The following is a 17762-nucleotide window of genomic DNA, read 5'->3' on the forward strand; positions in this document are numbered from 1 at the left end:
ATAAATAATAAAATTTTTTTATTTTTTTTTTATTTTTTTGACGAAGTTAATTAATTAATTTAGAGTGGGTAGAAAATGTGCATAACAATTAAATAATTAGATAAAAACTAATGCTCTTAGAGGAAAATTAATAATTATGTATAAAAAAGAATTAGGAGGAAAAATTTCCGTATAGAGTAATAGATACTCCACACCAGTTAGTACTGTTTTAGATTTTAACTTTTGATTATTATTAAAAGGACCAAAGTCTAAAACGTCAAAAATTCAAAATACACTTAGATAAAAGGTAAGCCATGTTGATTTTTTCAAAAATTGATCAAATAACGTTGTAATCAAACTTTGACCGTAGTTGAGTGTAAAATTGTAAAATGAGGTGATTATTTAGGTACGGAGAGGGTATAGTTGAAAACAAGGTTCCACAATCCTGAATTCCTGATTACTGTACATGCAAACCGATAAAATTTAAGATATTAGACAGAGATTGTTCTCTTCTGATCAAATTACGATGTGATTTAAACTGTATTCTTAATTTCTTATTCCAAATTCAGAATCCACTATTCTGGAATAGATTAAAATAAAGATCAAACTAATCCAATTTGCATCCAAAGAAGTTAGCCAGCAGATGGCTTTATGTAGAAACAATACAAGACCCTGTTTTGTGTTCATCACAGCAAGTCTGCCATTTTGGGTGTTGGTCGAAACCTGGCTAAATATATAAGCAATTTACATTAATATGTTATGACACAATATCTACTGCAACGTAACGTGGCACAACATATATAATCTCTTCAATCTCTTGCAACCATCAGTTACCAGCCTTACCACATTCCACTTCCAGAACCCATCCCTGAATCCACATATCAGAAACGCTCTGTCAAGTTGGAGATTCACCTGAACAAAAACATGTGCATATAAATAAGGTGAAGGGGGCATCAAAACAATAATAGGAGCTCCAGCAAATCCAATGCAGAGAAATTCACTTACGGTGGAAGTATCACTTTATTAGAATGCATCTTATAGGTGCCCCCTCAGCAACAGACAGCCGTGGAGGCAAGCAATGCACATTATACATTCCTGCGGGGACATTATCCAGCTTTAGAGCTTCGACTAGAATAATTTCCTGCAGCATGACAAAATGATCAGTGTTATTCCTACTTACTATAGAGTTAAAAAAGAGAAGGGATATGTACTTAAAGGTAAAAAGCACAGTGACAAGGAACTCATAAACAATACAAATTTTCCTGTTTCGGATCAATAGAAGAGAATTTAATTGCATGCTGCAGCATATGAGAATGCTATTGTAGGAATTTGGGAAGATGGTTGAACATCTATTAATACCAAGCCATATTAGTGGCAAGAATTTATCCTTCTATAAAAATATAGGCTGAAAATTTATTTCTCAATTAGACACGAGATCATGCCAGCTTGACTGATTTCTATATTATATCCAGTCACAAGTTTAGTTGAATTATCAGTATAAAGTAGCAATTATTTTGAGGAGCTTGGGAATTCACAATCTTATACTTCCTTTGTTTATCCAAAATAACAATTCCCTTGTGTGACACCGCACTAGATCTTGCCTTTCCTCTCCAGAGTTATAAAAGGAATAACACCGCTTTCCTCCTCAAGTCCTTATCACAAATATTACAATTTTCCACCCTCGAAGCTATAATAAGAAGTTTAACTTAATGCAAGTATGTAACCAACTAAAAAAAAATATTGAAGTAGGCTCTTACCTTGCTTTCAAGGAAAACAAGATGAGAAGGAGCCAAGTCATCATACGCAGCAGCAGATAGATAGTCGATACCTACAATGCCAACAGGATTATTAGTTCCATCTTAAGAAGAGAATTTTAACTTTCCTACACAGTTAAATTTTCAGTAATGTTTTTTTTATAAGCATCTCAAATTACCATCACCATCTAATATCTATCAGGCCATTGCTGAGGTCTCAAAAGCCAAAATTATATGCAACTAGAACAAATTATCACGATTTTAAATGATATGGGCCATATGGCCTTATTTGTTGATTCAGCTTGCCTCAAGCGCAAGATAAACTACATAATCAAATAGCATTGTAAGGAAAACAAGACATGACTTGACAAAATATTTTAACAGAGATAATACTTTGACTGATAAGTGATTAGGAGTAAGTATAAGGACTGAAGGGGTGGTAAAATCATACAGTAAAAAACTCACCAACAAGTTTGATGTCTGTATTATCTTTCAACCATTGAGCACCATCCTCCATGAAACCCACATAGCTAGAATCAAACTCCTTTTTGAACATAAGGCGCCTAGAATGAGAAGAATTATAAATTTCATTATAAATAATAACCTTGAGTCCTTGGGACAAAGCATCAACAGAAGACAAAAAAGAGAAAATTTCCAGCTAAAATTATCACGGAGATCATTAGATCCTAGCTTCAGTAATTTGGAGAGAGAGAGAGTGAGAGATCAATAACATTGTGAATACATGAGAAGTTTTCACCCAGAAAACTATCACTTGACTGGGAATGCAATCTTTGATTCACAATTTCTACAGGATTCACGATCAGTTAAATTTAACAAGACTAAAAGTTTTCAACAAGTTCTATAGCTGTCCTTTTAATTCAGAGTACAATAATCTACGCTACCACCCATATTTTCTATGAAGTTTATTAGGTACCAAGTTATAAGTCTGCTAGACTAATAAAAGTGTATTCCCAGTTGGACAGTTAGCCCACCTACTTGCCTGTCTAGCTGCTAATGCACTGTGCTTAAAGCAGAAAGAAATGAAGCAGCCTAATAACACTCGAGCCAGGCACTACAAGCTTGACTAAGACAAACCCAAAAACATGCAATGATTTCAGAGCTTCTTTCCCCCAAGATTTTTTTTTTCTTCGCTTTTTGACCAGACAAGGAAGGGGCCAGAGGGGAGAGGGGAGGGTGGATAACATAATCAGTTAAGTGACAATATTTATCATCTACTCGGAATCCTAATTATCAAGCAAGAAGATATGCCACAATAGCAACAATGCTTTTGACATGACTCCAGCAAAACTTATGAACTAAAAGATAGCAAAAACACAGTATATTACCCTTTATGAGGTGTGTGAAGTGGCTGATACAAAGCAACAACATGCACCAATAACCCAGCTCATAAAACTTAATGAAGTGGCTCCCACCTAGGTTTCCATCAGTCCATAGGCTTCACCAAGGGCAATAAATATATCAACCCATTTCAGTTGTGATAGCTTATAATACAGTCCTTATAACAAACTTATGCACGGAAGCAACCAAGACTCCACATCACATGCCAAAAAAACAAACTGGCAAGGCGAGTTGTGATGCTTCATAATTGCAATATAACTAAAGGGAATGGTCTTCTGAAGAAATAATGTGCGAAGTGATTGCAATGAAAATTGATAAGATTTGGGAGGTTAGTTAGATGCTTAGATGATATCTCCAATAGAAAGACCTCCACATGACAAAATGCCAGGAAATTCCTACGCAATTATGCAGCCCACAGCAATACAGTTTGCAAGCAAAATGTAGGATGCAATCTGATCATAAAGTTATCTCTGGCATATCTTTATTGCGCACACCAAAAGGCAATGAAAAGTCAGCTATCCCTATAATAAACACCCAATATTCCATTCTTGTTACATGTTCCTATAACTATGAGAAATGGCTATGGAAAGAATGCCTAATAATTTAATATGTTCAAAAGAAAAAGGCGATCACATATGCCAGCAGAAAGAAACAGCAGGTATCAATTTTACCTGTCTGTGTTTAAAGTTCTGAAAAGAACCCGACGTACTCCTCTAGGGATGTGTAGAGATTTCATCACACTTGCTGTAACAAAAAATGTTCACAATCCCATCAGTCTATTAATCCATTTCAGCAATTGGAAAAGAAGCCCTAGCTTGATTAGGCTTCCTAATAACAGAATATGCAATACATCATTTCAAATGCTACAGCAAGTCCATGGTTTCAGGAATTCTCAAAGGAAACAAACATGATACAGGACGCTGTAAAACTATGCAGAGTATGTAGTAGTTGTTCTAGTCAATAAGCACTGATCAAAAGTGATGTAAGACTAAGCCATGCTGACATCAAAGGGTAACATGTCAACTTCTAATGAAATAATTTCATGCCTAAACTATTTTTGACATCATCCTCTTTAGTTCCAAGACTAAATAAATACTTCTTTACAAAAATATTAACAAGATTATGATTACACATTTTTCGAATAAAAGAATAACAGAAATTATTTTCAGAAAATGATTTAAGATTTTAAAGACTTGACATCTCTACATGTACTGCGCAGTAAACAGCTTACAGACAGAAGTTACAATTATCATTACTTAACCCCTCTTTTTCATAATACTTACATATAATGCACGCACATCCATTAGAATATAACTTTATCAGCTAATCTCTTTTAAAAAATTGATATAATGCTATGATTTTTAGAGCATCTCCAATGGCAGGCTACAATGCTTTGTAGTTTGCTTTTCCACATCAATTTCTAAGCTACAACACTTTTTAAGCAACAAATTGTTCCAATGGTAAGCCATAACATATTGTAGTTTGCAAAAAATAAAATTTTAAAAAATAATAGATAATTATACACATGTTACAATATGAGTGCTCTTTTTCAATCAAGCATGTGGCTTGGTTGGGCTACAATTGCTTGCATGTTGCCCAATTTTTTATTCTCCAATGGTAAGCATGTAGCTAGGAACTTTATTTAAATTGCAAGCAAGTCCTTATAATTGAACCATTGGAGATGCTCTTACGTTGTAAGTATAAAGAGCAACTAACATCAAAGTTCAATCTCTAAACCCGTGTATGCCTTTTTGTTATCCCTTGGTATTGATAAATCAACCAAGGGTGCAGGAATACTCATCCTAGTGACTAACTGACTTTGCTTTTGACAATCCGAAATCCCACTATAAATTAACTGAACTTTAACAATAATCATCCCAAAAAATGCAACTTACAGCCCAACAAAGTAACAAGTAACACCCTTTTAAACAAATTAATCATTTCTTAATTCACACCAAATGAAGATTACAAACACTTTAGAAAGTACTGAAGTAAATAGCAAATAAAGACAACTCTGAACTAAAAAAAAGTACCAGTTATGTTGCTATCTCTTGGTACATCAACCAATAGTGCAGGACCTGTAATAACAACAAAACACAGTACACAGTACAAATAAGAAAATCAACAACCAATTAATCACCATCATAATCATTAAATAAAACACTACCCAAAAATCAACTAATCATAAACAACTAAAGTACTAAACCATCATCAAATTTAATCCCCGTATCAACGGGGAACACGAGAAATATCATTAATAAATAGTCATACGATATCTCGAAAACAATAATCACTAACCCACCAAAGAAATTTAAAAACCAAAAACGTACCATTAAGAACATCAAGGTCAAGAGAATCAATATTAAACCCAGAATCCAAATAATCATCATAGAAATGACTAGGAGCATCAACGTGGGTCCCAGTATGAGAGGCGATTTTCATCTCAGAATTATTAGCAATGGACCCATTTTTCATACTCTTAAGAAGCCAAATGAACTGACCAACACCATCGGAAGATTCAAAGGCCGGCATATCTGGGTGAATAAGGTGGGTAATGTCGATGATTCGTCCGTTACCGTATGTTTCCCTTCTTTCCGGGGTTACGGCGGCGCCGGAGAATCCGCATGATTCTTCGCCATATGAAGAAGGGTATGCGGAGGTTGTTGCGGCGGAGATGGTAGCGGAGAGAAGGAGGGTTGCGGTGGTGAAGAGGAGGAGGAGATGGAGTTGATGATTCATGGCGAGAGAGTTGGTGGGAAAGATTGAAAGAGGGGAGTTGAAGTTGTTTGGAGTTGGAGAGAACTATTGTTTTAAATACTGCGTATCATACTCGCCTACTCGGTGACTTATCTGAATTTATTAATCTGATGTGAATTACAATACTCGGTGACTTATCTGAATTCATTAATCTTATCAGAATTACGGTACTCGGTGACTTATCTAAATATATTAATTTTATCTGAATATACCAGTAGTTGTAATTTAAAGTTGAATTAACCTTTATCGATATTTATCAAAACTTATTTTTCTTGAATTTATCTTTATCAAAACTTATTTAACCTTATCAAAATTCATTTTTGGGTTAAATGAGGATAAATAAGGTGAAAATTTGATTTTATTTGAAATTGAATGGAGAATCAAAAACTAATTAAGATATTCGTGAGAATTGACTAGTAGTCCATTAGTCTATTCTTTTGACCAACAATGAAGACTTTTTAGTATTTGAGATGAGATTAAACTTTGTCACAAGTGACCTTGCATAATTTGTGTAACCAAGAACCTAATACATGGTAAAACTAATTGGCTCGGAGAGAACGAATACACTAATTCTTCAAGTTTTTTCATATTGGAATTTTGCGATGTGAATCTGAGTCATAAGATATTGAAAAAAAAATAATAACAACAAAAAAGATTGAGATATATGGAGTAATAATTTTCAATAAGAATTAAAAATTATAGAGTACTCCATTATTTAAAGACTTAACTAGTTATATGAAACTCACTAATCGTTAATATACATTGTAATTTATGATTTAATTTTCTTTGAATGAATATATGTTTTTTTTTAAAATAATTAAACCATGTGTTATATATATATATATATATATATATATATATATATATATATATATATATATATATATATATATATATATATATATATATTTTATAGGAGAAGTTAACACGTGTACAAAATGGATAAATGAATGATGTCAACGGGAAGAGAAGCTTTAACCACTTGAGTTATCCCTCGTTCTTAAAACACATTTCGTTATAAGTACTATGTATTTCAAAAATTAGATAGTACGGAGTATGGATTACGAAGTAAATCACAATATAAAAAGGTGTTAATTTTTTTTTTTTTTTAAAAAAAAATTTTGTCAATCAAACAAACACTTAGAATCATATTCATATGCTTGCATTTTACCTATATGTAACAAAACTTGGTAGAGTGGGTGGGGAACTCACCTTGTGACCTTGAGATCACGAATTTGAGCCCCACCAACTACATTTGCTTGGGAATATCTCCAACGGTAAGCTACAAAGGCTTGTAGCTTGCTTTGTCATGTTAACTTTTAGAGCTACAACCTTTTTAAGCTACAAAGTACTCCAATGGTTGTAAAAATAAAAAAAAAAAATTAAAAAAAATATGAAAAGTGAAAGATATAGATTACAATCATTACATTACGAGTGAATTTGTTACATGAAACCTACTGTCTTGTAACTCCTATTTTTTTTTTAAAAAAAAAAAAACTTTTCACCAAAAAAAAAAAAGGTTCAATATCACTTATCTATATGTCAGTTGATAATAATGAAAATAATATCTTAATATTTATTTTTGTAGCAAAAGATAAAAAATGATATTTTTAATTTAATTTATAAATGTTTAATATTTTCAAGCAGTGTAGCTTAACTCAACAGTACTACTCAAGAGAGCAGGTATTTTAATAGTGCTCCAATGGTTAGCAACACTTTTATTATTTTTCATATTTGCAATCAAGTCCTTAAAAAACACCATTGAAATAAGGGGATTCCCATACCTCTCCCCTCTACTCTCAAGCGTTTGACCTGCGGAACTGAGATGTCGATTTAGTAAAGTTCTTTATATTACCTTGTAAAAATAAAATAAAAAAACAATCCTAAACATTGAATAATTTTCCAAATTTACACACTAATAATTCATGATTGTTTTCTTTACCAAAAAAAAAAAAAAAAAGGCTTTTATGAGTGTTGAACTATATGTTCAGGCCCAAATAATGCATGTTGGCCTAAGCAATATACTCCAGGGTCCAACTTTAGCCAGTTTGGCCGAGGTTCTTTATGTTCTTCAACTCTCGATTCTTTTTTTTGCTTATTATGTACTTCGTATCGCCCAAATCATTCTATAGTTCTATTTTACCTATGTACTTCAACTCTCAAACCTCACACTACCATTGTATAATACTCCATCAATTACAAGTCCTAGCCTCAAAATAATACCTGTAAGTGGATAAATCGATAGTATTCAATTCGATACTACATGTTTAAAAGTTATGTGCCCTTATATCTTACTATTATTGATTAATCACTACTATACCTTGATCTCATGATAAATTATATCTTATATACAAAGTAACTGTTATATCCATTTAATATGTCGCGTCATCGAGTATCAAAATTAACTGGTCCTCTATCATCCGTCACTCCGTTATACTAGCTTTTAAATCCATATGGTGCATGATATAATAGAAGTACTTGGTTACTTAAATTGCTACACAGCCAGTCCACAACTAAGCAAATGTCTTACTCTCAAAAGTTCACTCCAGTAATATACAAGTATATAAGCCGCACATATTTAAGTGACAATCATATGCTTTTATATTGCTTGGACCAGAAAACACGTACAATACGTACACATTGTTACTTTTTTTGACTTGAGTTTGAAAATCCTTGTTTTTGAAGATTAAATTATGAAGTACGAAGTAGTGCATATCCAACAACAGGTCATCCAACAGCTGTTAACTAAATTGATTTAATGATTGTGAAAGATATGATTCCCATGGTTCTACGAGTTTGGCTTTGTTTATATGGATAATTGCCCAATTTAGGATTTGTTAACTAATGGCTATATACAGTTGAGTAGTTGATTATTCTTTTGTCAACTAGCTTAACTTAATATGAATGTTACCAACCTCAACAATTTAAACAACTTCAACAAAATTTTATAAAAATGCAGCTTCTAAAGAGGATACTACACTAATATAGGCTGTTTAATTTTATTATGATTTCTTTATATATTGTTAAAAGGATCTTGCTAACGAACGCCCACGGAGTGTTGAATAGACATTTAAATATCACCTAAAGTAGTATTAATTTGGAGAAACATGACAAAGTAATTAATGTTAATATTTAACGTCTGGGGGGGTTCGTTAGGTTTTACCTTAGTAAAAGGGGTTATAATTTGTTCATTTTGATGTCTTTGGTCTCTAGCTATAGCATGATCTAAGTGCATGACGCTTTACATACAAGAAATCGTTATTTTAATACGGTTATGATCATATATAACTACTACTTTTTTTTTTTTTTTTTTTTTTTTTTTTTTTTTTTACAAAAGATACTATTAAAGAAAAACAGAATTACAACCTAATACTAACTAAAACAAGAACACTTAACAACCTACACATACTAAGTACCATACATGTTGAAAACTAAACATGTTGGTTATTATTTGGATGTAAGAATAATAAGACTACTTCAAACAACTTTGAATTTGGTTTCAATTTCAAATGGTATTATAGCTTAAGTTTAAAATGATTGTTTTAAGCCCAATTTGACTTGAATAAATAATCCTAACATCATTTCAATGTGAGATCTAATTTACCCTGAATATGAGTGCAGTTAACTAAGTAATAATCGATGATTGGTAAAATTCAGCATAAAAACTTTATACACATGTATAAAAGAAATGATTAGGAATCAGACATCCTCCACAATACCAACCTTATATCATGCCATGAATGATGAATCATGACCCACAAGAACAATTGGATAAAACTTGGTTGTTATATTCAACTAACTCTGTCCTCAAGCAGCCCCAACCTCCGGTTCTCATTACACTTAACCATATACAAATAACACATTATTGGCCTAGATTTTAGTGCATTCCACCTGGTCCAAGAAATATTTTTAAAAATCATTTTTTTTCTTCAAATTTTATTTTGTTTATTGATAAACATTAACAGGAAGCTATGAGCTAGTTTTTCAAAAAAAAAAAAAAAAAAAACTATGAGCTAGTTATGACAATTTTCTCTAAGAATGTAATCTAACTTAGGGCATGTTCCAATAATCTGAAAATAATTGAACTAAACTGAACAGAGCTGAAATGAATTGTTTATGAGAGAAGAAAATTAGTAACTGAACTGAAATTAATCTGAATAAAACAGACCCTTATTTAAGAAACTATGAATTTTTTTTTTTTTTTTTTTTTTAACACACTCTCTTTGTTTCTCTTTGTTAGTTTTAGTTATCTCTTCATTATGATTTTAAAATTATACTTGAATTTTCATTTCTTGTTATAAATTAGCGATAATTTATGCAAATTTTTTCTAAACAAACAAGGACACTTAAGAGTACCGTACCTTGTTACTTGAAGATACGACAAGAATTGAAAGAAGAGAAATGCTCCTATATAAGTGAAATTCAACCCCATTAATTTATACACCATACCACATTACATTTCATTTCTTCCACCAAAAACAAAAACCCCTCCAAAACTCCCTCATCATGCTTAAACACCACCACCACCTCTACCACCTCCTCTCCCTCCTATTCCTATCCCTCCACCTCCCATTTACCCTCTCCACCACCGCCCCCGCCGATATCGCCGCTTTAAAATCATTTAAATCCTCCATCACCCCCTCATCAATCCCTCCCTCCTCCTGCCTCTCAAGCTGGGACTTCTCATCCGACCCATGCTCCAAACCAATTACAACCCACTTCATTTGTGGACTCTCCTGCTCATCCAGCCGACTCACCTCAATCACACTCGACTCAGCCGGGTACTCCGGCACTCTCACCCCCCTCATTTCTCAACTCACCCAACTCATCATCCTTGACCTCGGTCAAAACTCATTCCATGGCTCAATCCCACCCTCTATCTCCTCTCTCTCTCTCCTCCAACAACTCACTCTTAGATCAAATTCCTTTTCTGGCCCTCTTCCTTCCTCATTCTCATCCCTTAAATCTCTTCAAGAGCTTGACCTTTCTGGTAATTTACTCACTGGTATTCTCCCTAATACTCTCCATTTTCTCTCTCATTTGACCAGGCTTGACCTTAGCTTCAACAGATTCTCCGGTAATCTCCCTAAATTACCCCCTAATCTAATCGAACTTGCAATCAAATCAAACTTATTATCTGGGTTAATCTCAGAATCCTCCTTCTCCGAGTTGACTCAGCTTGAAACGGTCGAACTCAGTGCTAACTCGTTCACCGGAGTTTTACAATCATGGTTCTTCCAACTTCCGGGTTTACAACAAATCAACCTCTCGAACAATAGTTTTACACGTGTCGAGATCTGGAAGCCTAGGAAATACAACTCATTAGTAGCCGTTGATTTGGGGTTTAACAAAATCGAAGGGTACTTTCCTGTGAATTTGACGGAATACCCTGTATTAGCCTCACTTTCGTTACGGTACAACCGCTTACGTGGAGCAATCCCATTGGAGCTGAGTAAAAAGGCGAGTTTAAAGAGATTATTTCTTGACGGAAATTATTTGACGGGGATTCCACCGGCGGGATTCTTTCCCGGTGTCGGAGAAGAATCTCCGGTGGCCGGAAGTTTAGGGGATAATTGTCTGCGGGGGTGTCCACCGAAGTCGCAGCTATGCCTGCCTTTGCAAAAACCGATGTCAGTGTGTAAGCAAGTTTACGGCGGTAAAAGACATGGCAAAAATTGAATAGTCAACTTTGTCGGAAAAATTAATTAATTTATTTTGATAAATGTTGTTTGAATAAATGACTTTCTACTTGCTGAGGTGGCGCGTGGGGGATACTCTTTGGTGGGAAAATGTGAATTTGGGCGTCGATGAGGTTAGAGGGCGGTAGCGTGGTTTCGTGGGCTTACGTGGACAACTGAGATTTGTGGTGTTTTTGAAGGGTTATAAACTAATTTGCATGCGCGTGTAGATTTCATTTCTTTCACTTTCAGTTTTGCTTTATTTATTTATTTATTTTTTATTTTTTTTGGAGAGGATGGGTTTTTTTGTGTAGTGTAGGACTATGCTACTTTGTAAAAGTGTATAATAATGTGTATATTAGAATTATTCAAATAATCAGATTTATAGTAGTGTATTCATTACTTGTCGTATGAATTTCTTTGTTTAGTCATTTTAAGATTGTCAATTAATGTAAATGAATAAAAGATTTGATGTAAGTAATGAACATAAATATCAAATTAGGGATTGAATCTTTATCTACAACTATGCTCTTTTAGGCCACTGTATAGCTTTTACAGTATATAAATACTACCTCCGTTACATATTATTTGCAACGATTTGACATAAAGTAGAGAGAAAAAATGTCTAATCGTTGCAGATAATATGTAACGGAGGTAGTAAATAAAATAAGGAGTAAAAATTAGTAGCAATAAACATGATACGTGTTAGTGTGTTACATGTATATGCGCACTGCTCAAATTTTCACAATATTGTAGGAAATAACTCAAAACAAGTACTAGTATTTAATTTCAATTGTCTATTCCCCTTTTGAGATCTAGCTAATGTTTTTATTATATATTATGTCCATTTTTTATTTTTATGTTCCTTGATTCCTTTTCTTATAAGTCTATTTTCTTTATAAATAATTTTATGAACTCATCTTAAAGATGGCACAACACTTGGTCATCTATTCTAATTGTATGATGGGAAGAATATATTCAATTTTTCTAAAGTAATCACTTTTGCTAAATTATGCCTACCCATACCATAGCTTTAATCAATTTATCATCTTTAGTAAGAATATTAAACTATAGTCACCTTTTGGCAACCTTTGTATTAGTAATAGCACTATAGCATATGTACCAATTGAGTAGTATAATACTCGATCTTATATATTACCCTTGTTTTTGAATTGTTGCAACTGTTTAATCGAAACATTATTATTTGTTTGTCACTACCGGAACATAAGTTTGATTATAATTTTATAGTTGAGGTATTGTATTTTTGATCTTTAGTAGTTTAGTGTGAGCCACAAGGACGAAGGTGAGGATTAATCTCAAAATTTTCTAAAATCAGAAAAAAAAAAGTTCTAACCATTTGAGTTATCCCTCACTCTCTAATCGAGACATTGTCCATATTGAAAAACAAAGATTCACCCCGTTGCCAAGTTGGGTAAATGTCGGTAGTAACAGCATCGCATGTCATCCATGCAAATACAAAAACTATTACACACCCAAAAAATTAAATAAATGGTGGGTACAAATATAAAAACAAAATTTTCAGTCCAGATATGTTGTCAATTAATTAAGCTCCAGGTACAGACACTGTTATTACTCCGTAGTTTGATCGATCATATGATACGGAGTGATTAATTAATTTGACTGTATTAATCTTGGATAAAATAAAATGACCAATATTCAACTATACTGTAAATTTCGTTGATCAAATTTATCACATAGTTTATTGTGAGTTAGACTTAGAAATGACGTTAATTGGAATCAATGACTGACTGGACTGACTTTAGTCAGAAATCTTTTTATAGCTATTACTCCGTATAAATCATTGACATAGTACGGACTATATTACATTTTAAGATGATTTTTCTAGCACTCGTATTAAATTACTGGATGACTGTTTCTCGCTTGTTTGCAACAATTGCAAGTACTACTGTACTAGTGTATTTTTTTTTTTTTTTTTTTTTTTTTTTTTTTTTTTTATGATCATCCAAACTCTTAATTAGACTAAAAATTCTTTATTGTGTGTGTGTATATATATATATATAAAGAAAGTTGTATTTCAACAATTGTATGGTGAAAATTGAAGGAGTTTAGATGTATATTACCTGTTATAAACCGAACTGCTGTAAACAATAAAAACAGAACAAAGTTACCGGGAATTAGACTGAGTCGCGGACTATGTCGCTCTCTTTAGAACATTCACGGTACTGCCCTTTAATTTGTGCAAGCAGCTCGTACAACAACCGGATGTTCCCCAGGATAAAACAGTCTGTCTAAGCAAGGAAAATACCAGTGGATTTGCACAGAACCAGTGGACAACTAACCACCAAAAAATATAAAGAACACTGCTCGAATATTTTGTAAGAGAAAAAAGGGATTAGAAAAATTCTGTGATTTTTTGTTATATAAAAACAGTGAACATAACATGATGTTTTATAGGCAAAACAATGGTATATAACGGTAGCAAAAACCGTTCCAACACCAACGTGATTAACGCCAAAAACGGTCAATTAAAACGTTAATTTACCCAGTCAAAACAGCTAGTAAAACGGCCAAGGTTTAATTAATCTGGAAATAAACGTTAGAGAGATAACCAGTCAAAACGTTTAGCAAAAATCAAGGCACTAATTACGTAATTAAGCCTTGTTCAAAAACTGAGCAAAAATTAAGTTTAATTAATAAACCCGACTCGACCCAACCCAACCCAGCCCAGCCCGGCTCGGCTCGGTTCGGTTCGGCGCGCGTGTGTGATAAGTGGGCTTGGTAGGTAAGTCCTCCCTCTCCACAAAATGTGGGTAGCCCAAGGGCCACACCCAAATACTCCACATTCTCCAATATAAGGGAGGACAAACTTCTATTTCCCACCAATGTGGGACTTTTTGTTTTCCACAAAATTTACACCAAAACACACTTGTTCCAACAATCCCCCACTTGAATTTTTTGAAAACATTTTCGAGCAGAATCCTTACACATATAGATTGTGCATACACAGAAGTGTTTTTTCAACTTGAACTTCTGCATAGTCAATACGATTCAGATTTAACAAGGGTAACTCGAAGTTTTGAACCCTATCTCTGACAACGTACCTCACACGACCTATTCTTGGTGTTGTTAAAGACCCGTGCTATTACGGCCATGCACGTCTATCCCAGTATAGTGAATGCTCTAGAAATGCTGCCACACATTTCATAGGAAGCGGCCTCACTTCCACATTCACATAGGTGAATCTATCAAGAGTACTCCTGTAGCTAGGTACTCCACTCTAAAATGGAGTATAGATTTTCATTAAGAGTTCCTATTAACTCATCCTTGATCGCTTCAGGAATTTTATGTTTATTTAAACATAATCAACTCATATCACTCCATAACTTGTTATTACCCATTGAACCTATTTCTTGGGATCTCCAGTCTATAGGTTGGGTTACCATTATGTGTAACTCATTTCAACGGCAATAGTCCCATTTTCTTAGACGAATTATGGACTTTCTCTCTAGCTAATCCTTTCGTCAAAGGATCAGCCAAATTATTCTCCGTGCGTACATGATCCACTCTCACAGCTCCAATAGAAAGATATTCTCTTACAGTGCTGTGCTTACGACGTATTTGTCGTCTCTTACCGTTGTAGTAACGGTTCTGAACTTTTGCAATAGCCGCGGTACTATCACAATGGATCAAGACAGCAGGTAATGGTTTTTCCCACAAGGGAATCTCACCTAGCAGGTCTCTTAACCAACCTGCTTCTTCACTAGCTGAAGCTAGTGCTATCATCTCTGACTCCATGGTGGACTGAGCTAAAATAGTCTGTTTCTTAGACTTCCAAGATACAGCTCCACCGGCTATAGAGAAAATATATCCACTAGTAGCCTTAGAGTCGTCTGATAAGGTGTTCCAGTCGGCATCACTATAGCCTTCTAGTACAGCTGGAAACCTCTCATAATGTAATCCTAGGTTCATGGTCCTCTTAAGGTATCTCATGACCCTTTCAATAGCATGCCAATGCTCATTACCAGGACAACTAGTAAAACCTGCCTAATAATCCCACGACATAGGCAATGTCGGGTCTAGTGCAATCAGTGGCATACCGAAGGCTGCCAATGACGCTCGCATAATCAGATTGCCTTACACTGGGATCATAAGGTGTACTAACAGGTTTACAGTCAAAGTAACCATATTTCTTTAGGATTTTCTCAATGTAATGAGACTGATCCAAAGAAACTCCATTTACTGTCCTAGTAATCTTAATACCAAGGATTACATTCACCTCTCCTAGATTCTTTCATATCAAACTCAGCATTTAACAATAGCTTCACATTATTCACAGCGTGAATATTCGAGCCAAAAATTAACAAGTCATCCACATACAGACAAATTATAGTGCAAATGTCATTCTCAAATTTTACATATATGCACTTGTCACTACCATTTATCTTAAAACCATGTGAAATGACTAAGTTATCAAATTTTTCATGCCATTGTTTAGGTGCTTGTTTGAGACCATAAAGAGACTTATCTAATTTACATACCAGATGTTCTTTTCCTGGGATGACAAAGCCCTCTGGTTGATCCATGTAGATTTCTTCTTCCAATTCACCATTCAAGAATGCTGTCTTTACATCCATCTGATGTACTACAAGATTAAAAACAGAAGCAAGAGACATTAGCACTCTAATAGAAGTTATTCTAGTAACAGGTGAATAAGTATCAAAGAAATCAACATTCTCCCTTTGTCTGTAGCCTTTAAGCTACCAAACGAGCTTTATACTTATCAACGGTCCCATCAACTTTTTAGCTTTCTTTTTAGGACCCATTTGCAGCCAATTGTTCTGCATCCTGGTGGCAACTCAGTCAGATGCCAAGTTCGATTAGACTCAAGTGAGTCCATTTCATCATTCACGGCTTCTTGCCATAAATCTGAATCAACTGAGGCTAAGGCTTCTTGGAGGGTAGAAGGATCCTCCTCTACATTGAGAACTTCAAAGTCCGGGCCAAAGTCTTTTGCCACTCTAGCCCGCTTGCTCCTTCTTAATTCGGGTTCAGCATCTAAATCCTGTGAGTTAGACCTGACTGCAGGAATAAAAGAGGAGGACGAACCCCCACTATTTCTAGATTTAAAAGGAAACCTGTCCTCATAAAAATCAACATCATTAGATTCAATAATTAACTCGTGCACTTAAATCAAAGAATCTATATGCTTTACTATTAACAGCATAGCCAATGAATACACATTCATAAGCTCTACTAGCTAACTTAACTCTTTTAGGATCAGGAATCCTAACATATGCCAGACAACCCAAGTTCTGAAATAAGAAAATGTTAGGTTGTTTGTTACGAAGTAATTCATAAGGAGAAATCTTACTCTTAGTCTTTGGAATACGGTTCAAGACATACAAACAGTGAGAAGAATTTCTCCCCACCAATGATCAGCAGCACCAGAATTTAAGGAAATAGCAACTACTAACTCAGTAAAGGTTCTATTTTTCCTTTCAGCCTTACCATTCATTTTCTGGAGAATAAGGAGCTGATCTTTCATGTATGATACCATGTGAGTTATAAAACTCTACAAAAGCATCAGTATCATACTCAGTTCCACGATCACTACGCAACCTTTTTATTTGCTTGTTGAACTGATTCTCAAACTCTGTCACAAACAACTTAAACATATCAAAAGCATCACTCTTATTTTTCATCAAATAAACACGAGTATAATCAGAACAATCATCAATAAAGGTGATGAAATATCGTTGTCCATTTCTGGTCAGCGTTCCATTATATTCACAAATATTAGAATGAATTAAATCTAACGGTTCTGAGTTTCTAACAACAGACTTATGAGGTGTTTTTGTAATCTTAGCCTGACTACAAAAATCACATTTATCAAAGTCATTGAGGGAAACATTAGGGATAAGGCCTAATTGCTCATATTTTTTATGAGTCTTTTGTTCACATGACAGAGTCTAGCATGCCAAATATTAACAGAAGAAGACAACATATAAGCAGAATCAGAAATTTTATTAATCTCAACATTCAGTTTAAACATGCCATCAGTAGCATAACCTTTCCCTACAAACATTCCATTCTTAGTTAAAGTAAATAAATCGGAACCTATGGTTTGTGTAAAACCAGCCTTATTAAGAAGAAAACCAGAAACTAAGTTCTTTCTCATTTCCGGAGTGTGCAGTACATCCTTCAGAATGAGAGTCCTGCCAGAAGTAAACTTCAACTCAACATTACCAATACC

At 34.2% G+C, this 17762-nt stretch overlaps 2 protein-coding genes across 2 annotated transcripts; one reads left to right on the plus strand and one right to left on the minus strand.

Moving 5' to 3' along the window:
• Positions 1 to 508: 508 nt before the first annotated feature.
• LOC110682609 (kynurenine formamidase-like) lies at positions 509 to 5935 on the minus strand. Its single transcript, XM_021858964.1, has 7 exons — positions 5423 to 5935; positions 5126 to 5170; positions 3764 to 3836; positions 2199 to 2296; positions 1737 to 1807; positions 985 to 1120; positions 509 to 891 (listed from the first exon to the last, which is right to left on the minus strand). The coding sequence occupies exons 1-6, from the start codon at positions 5829 to 5831 to the stop codon at positions 995 to 997; spliced, it is 822 nt and encodes a 273-aa protein (XP_021714656.1). The 5' UTR covers positions 5832 to 5935; the 3' UTR covers positions 509 to 891; positions 985 to 994.
• A 4186-nt stretch (positions 5936 to 10121) lies between these two features.
• Positions 10122 to 11926, plus strand: LOC110682641 (leucine-rich repeat receptor protein kinase EMS1-like). Its single transcript, XM_021858977.1, has one exon. It carries the CDS (start codon positions 10356 to 10358, stop codon positions 11526 to 11528), a length of 1173 nt encoding a protein of 390 aa, XP_021714669.1. The 5' UTR covers positions 10122 to 10355; the 3' UTR covers positions 11529 to 11926.
• Positions 11927 to 17762: the final 5836 nt, after the last annotated feature.

This window comes from Chenopodium quinoa, unplaced genomic scaffold (genome assembly GCF_001683475.1).
Source record: "Chenopodium quinoa cultivar QQ74 unplaced genomic scaffold, ASM168347v1, whole genome shotgun sequence".
Classification (NCBI taxonomy): domain Eukaryota; kingdom Viridiplantae; phylum Streptophyta; class Magnoliopsida; order Caryophyllales; family Amaranthaceae; genus Chenopodium; species Chenopodium quinoa.

What these genes read in the sequence shown, in the direction of transcription:
- LOC110682609 (XM_021858964.1), bottom strand. Translation starts at nt 5,831, where the DNA reads ATGAATCATCAACTCCATCTCCTCCTCCTCTTCACCACCGCAACCCTC. An exon ending in AAGAGATAGCAACATAACTG is followed by an intron (nt 3,837 to 5,125) that starts GTACTTTTTTTT and finishes TTTTTGTTACAG; the next exon opens with CAAGTGTGATGAAATCTCTA. An exon ending in AGAACTTTAAACACAGACAG is followed by an intron (nt 2,297 to 3,763) that starts GTAAAATTGATA and finishes TTCTCATTCTAG; the next exon opens with GCGCCTTATGTTCAAAAAGG.
- LOC110682641 (XM_021858977.1), top strand. Translation starts at nt 10,356, where the DNA reads ATGCTTAAACACCACCACCACCTCTACCACCTCCTCTCCCTCCTATTC.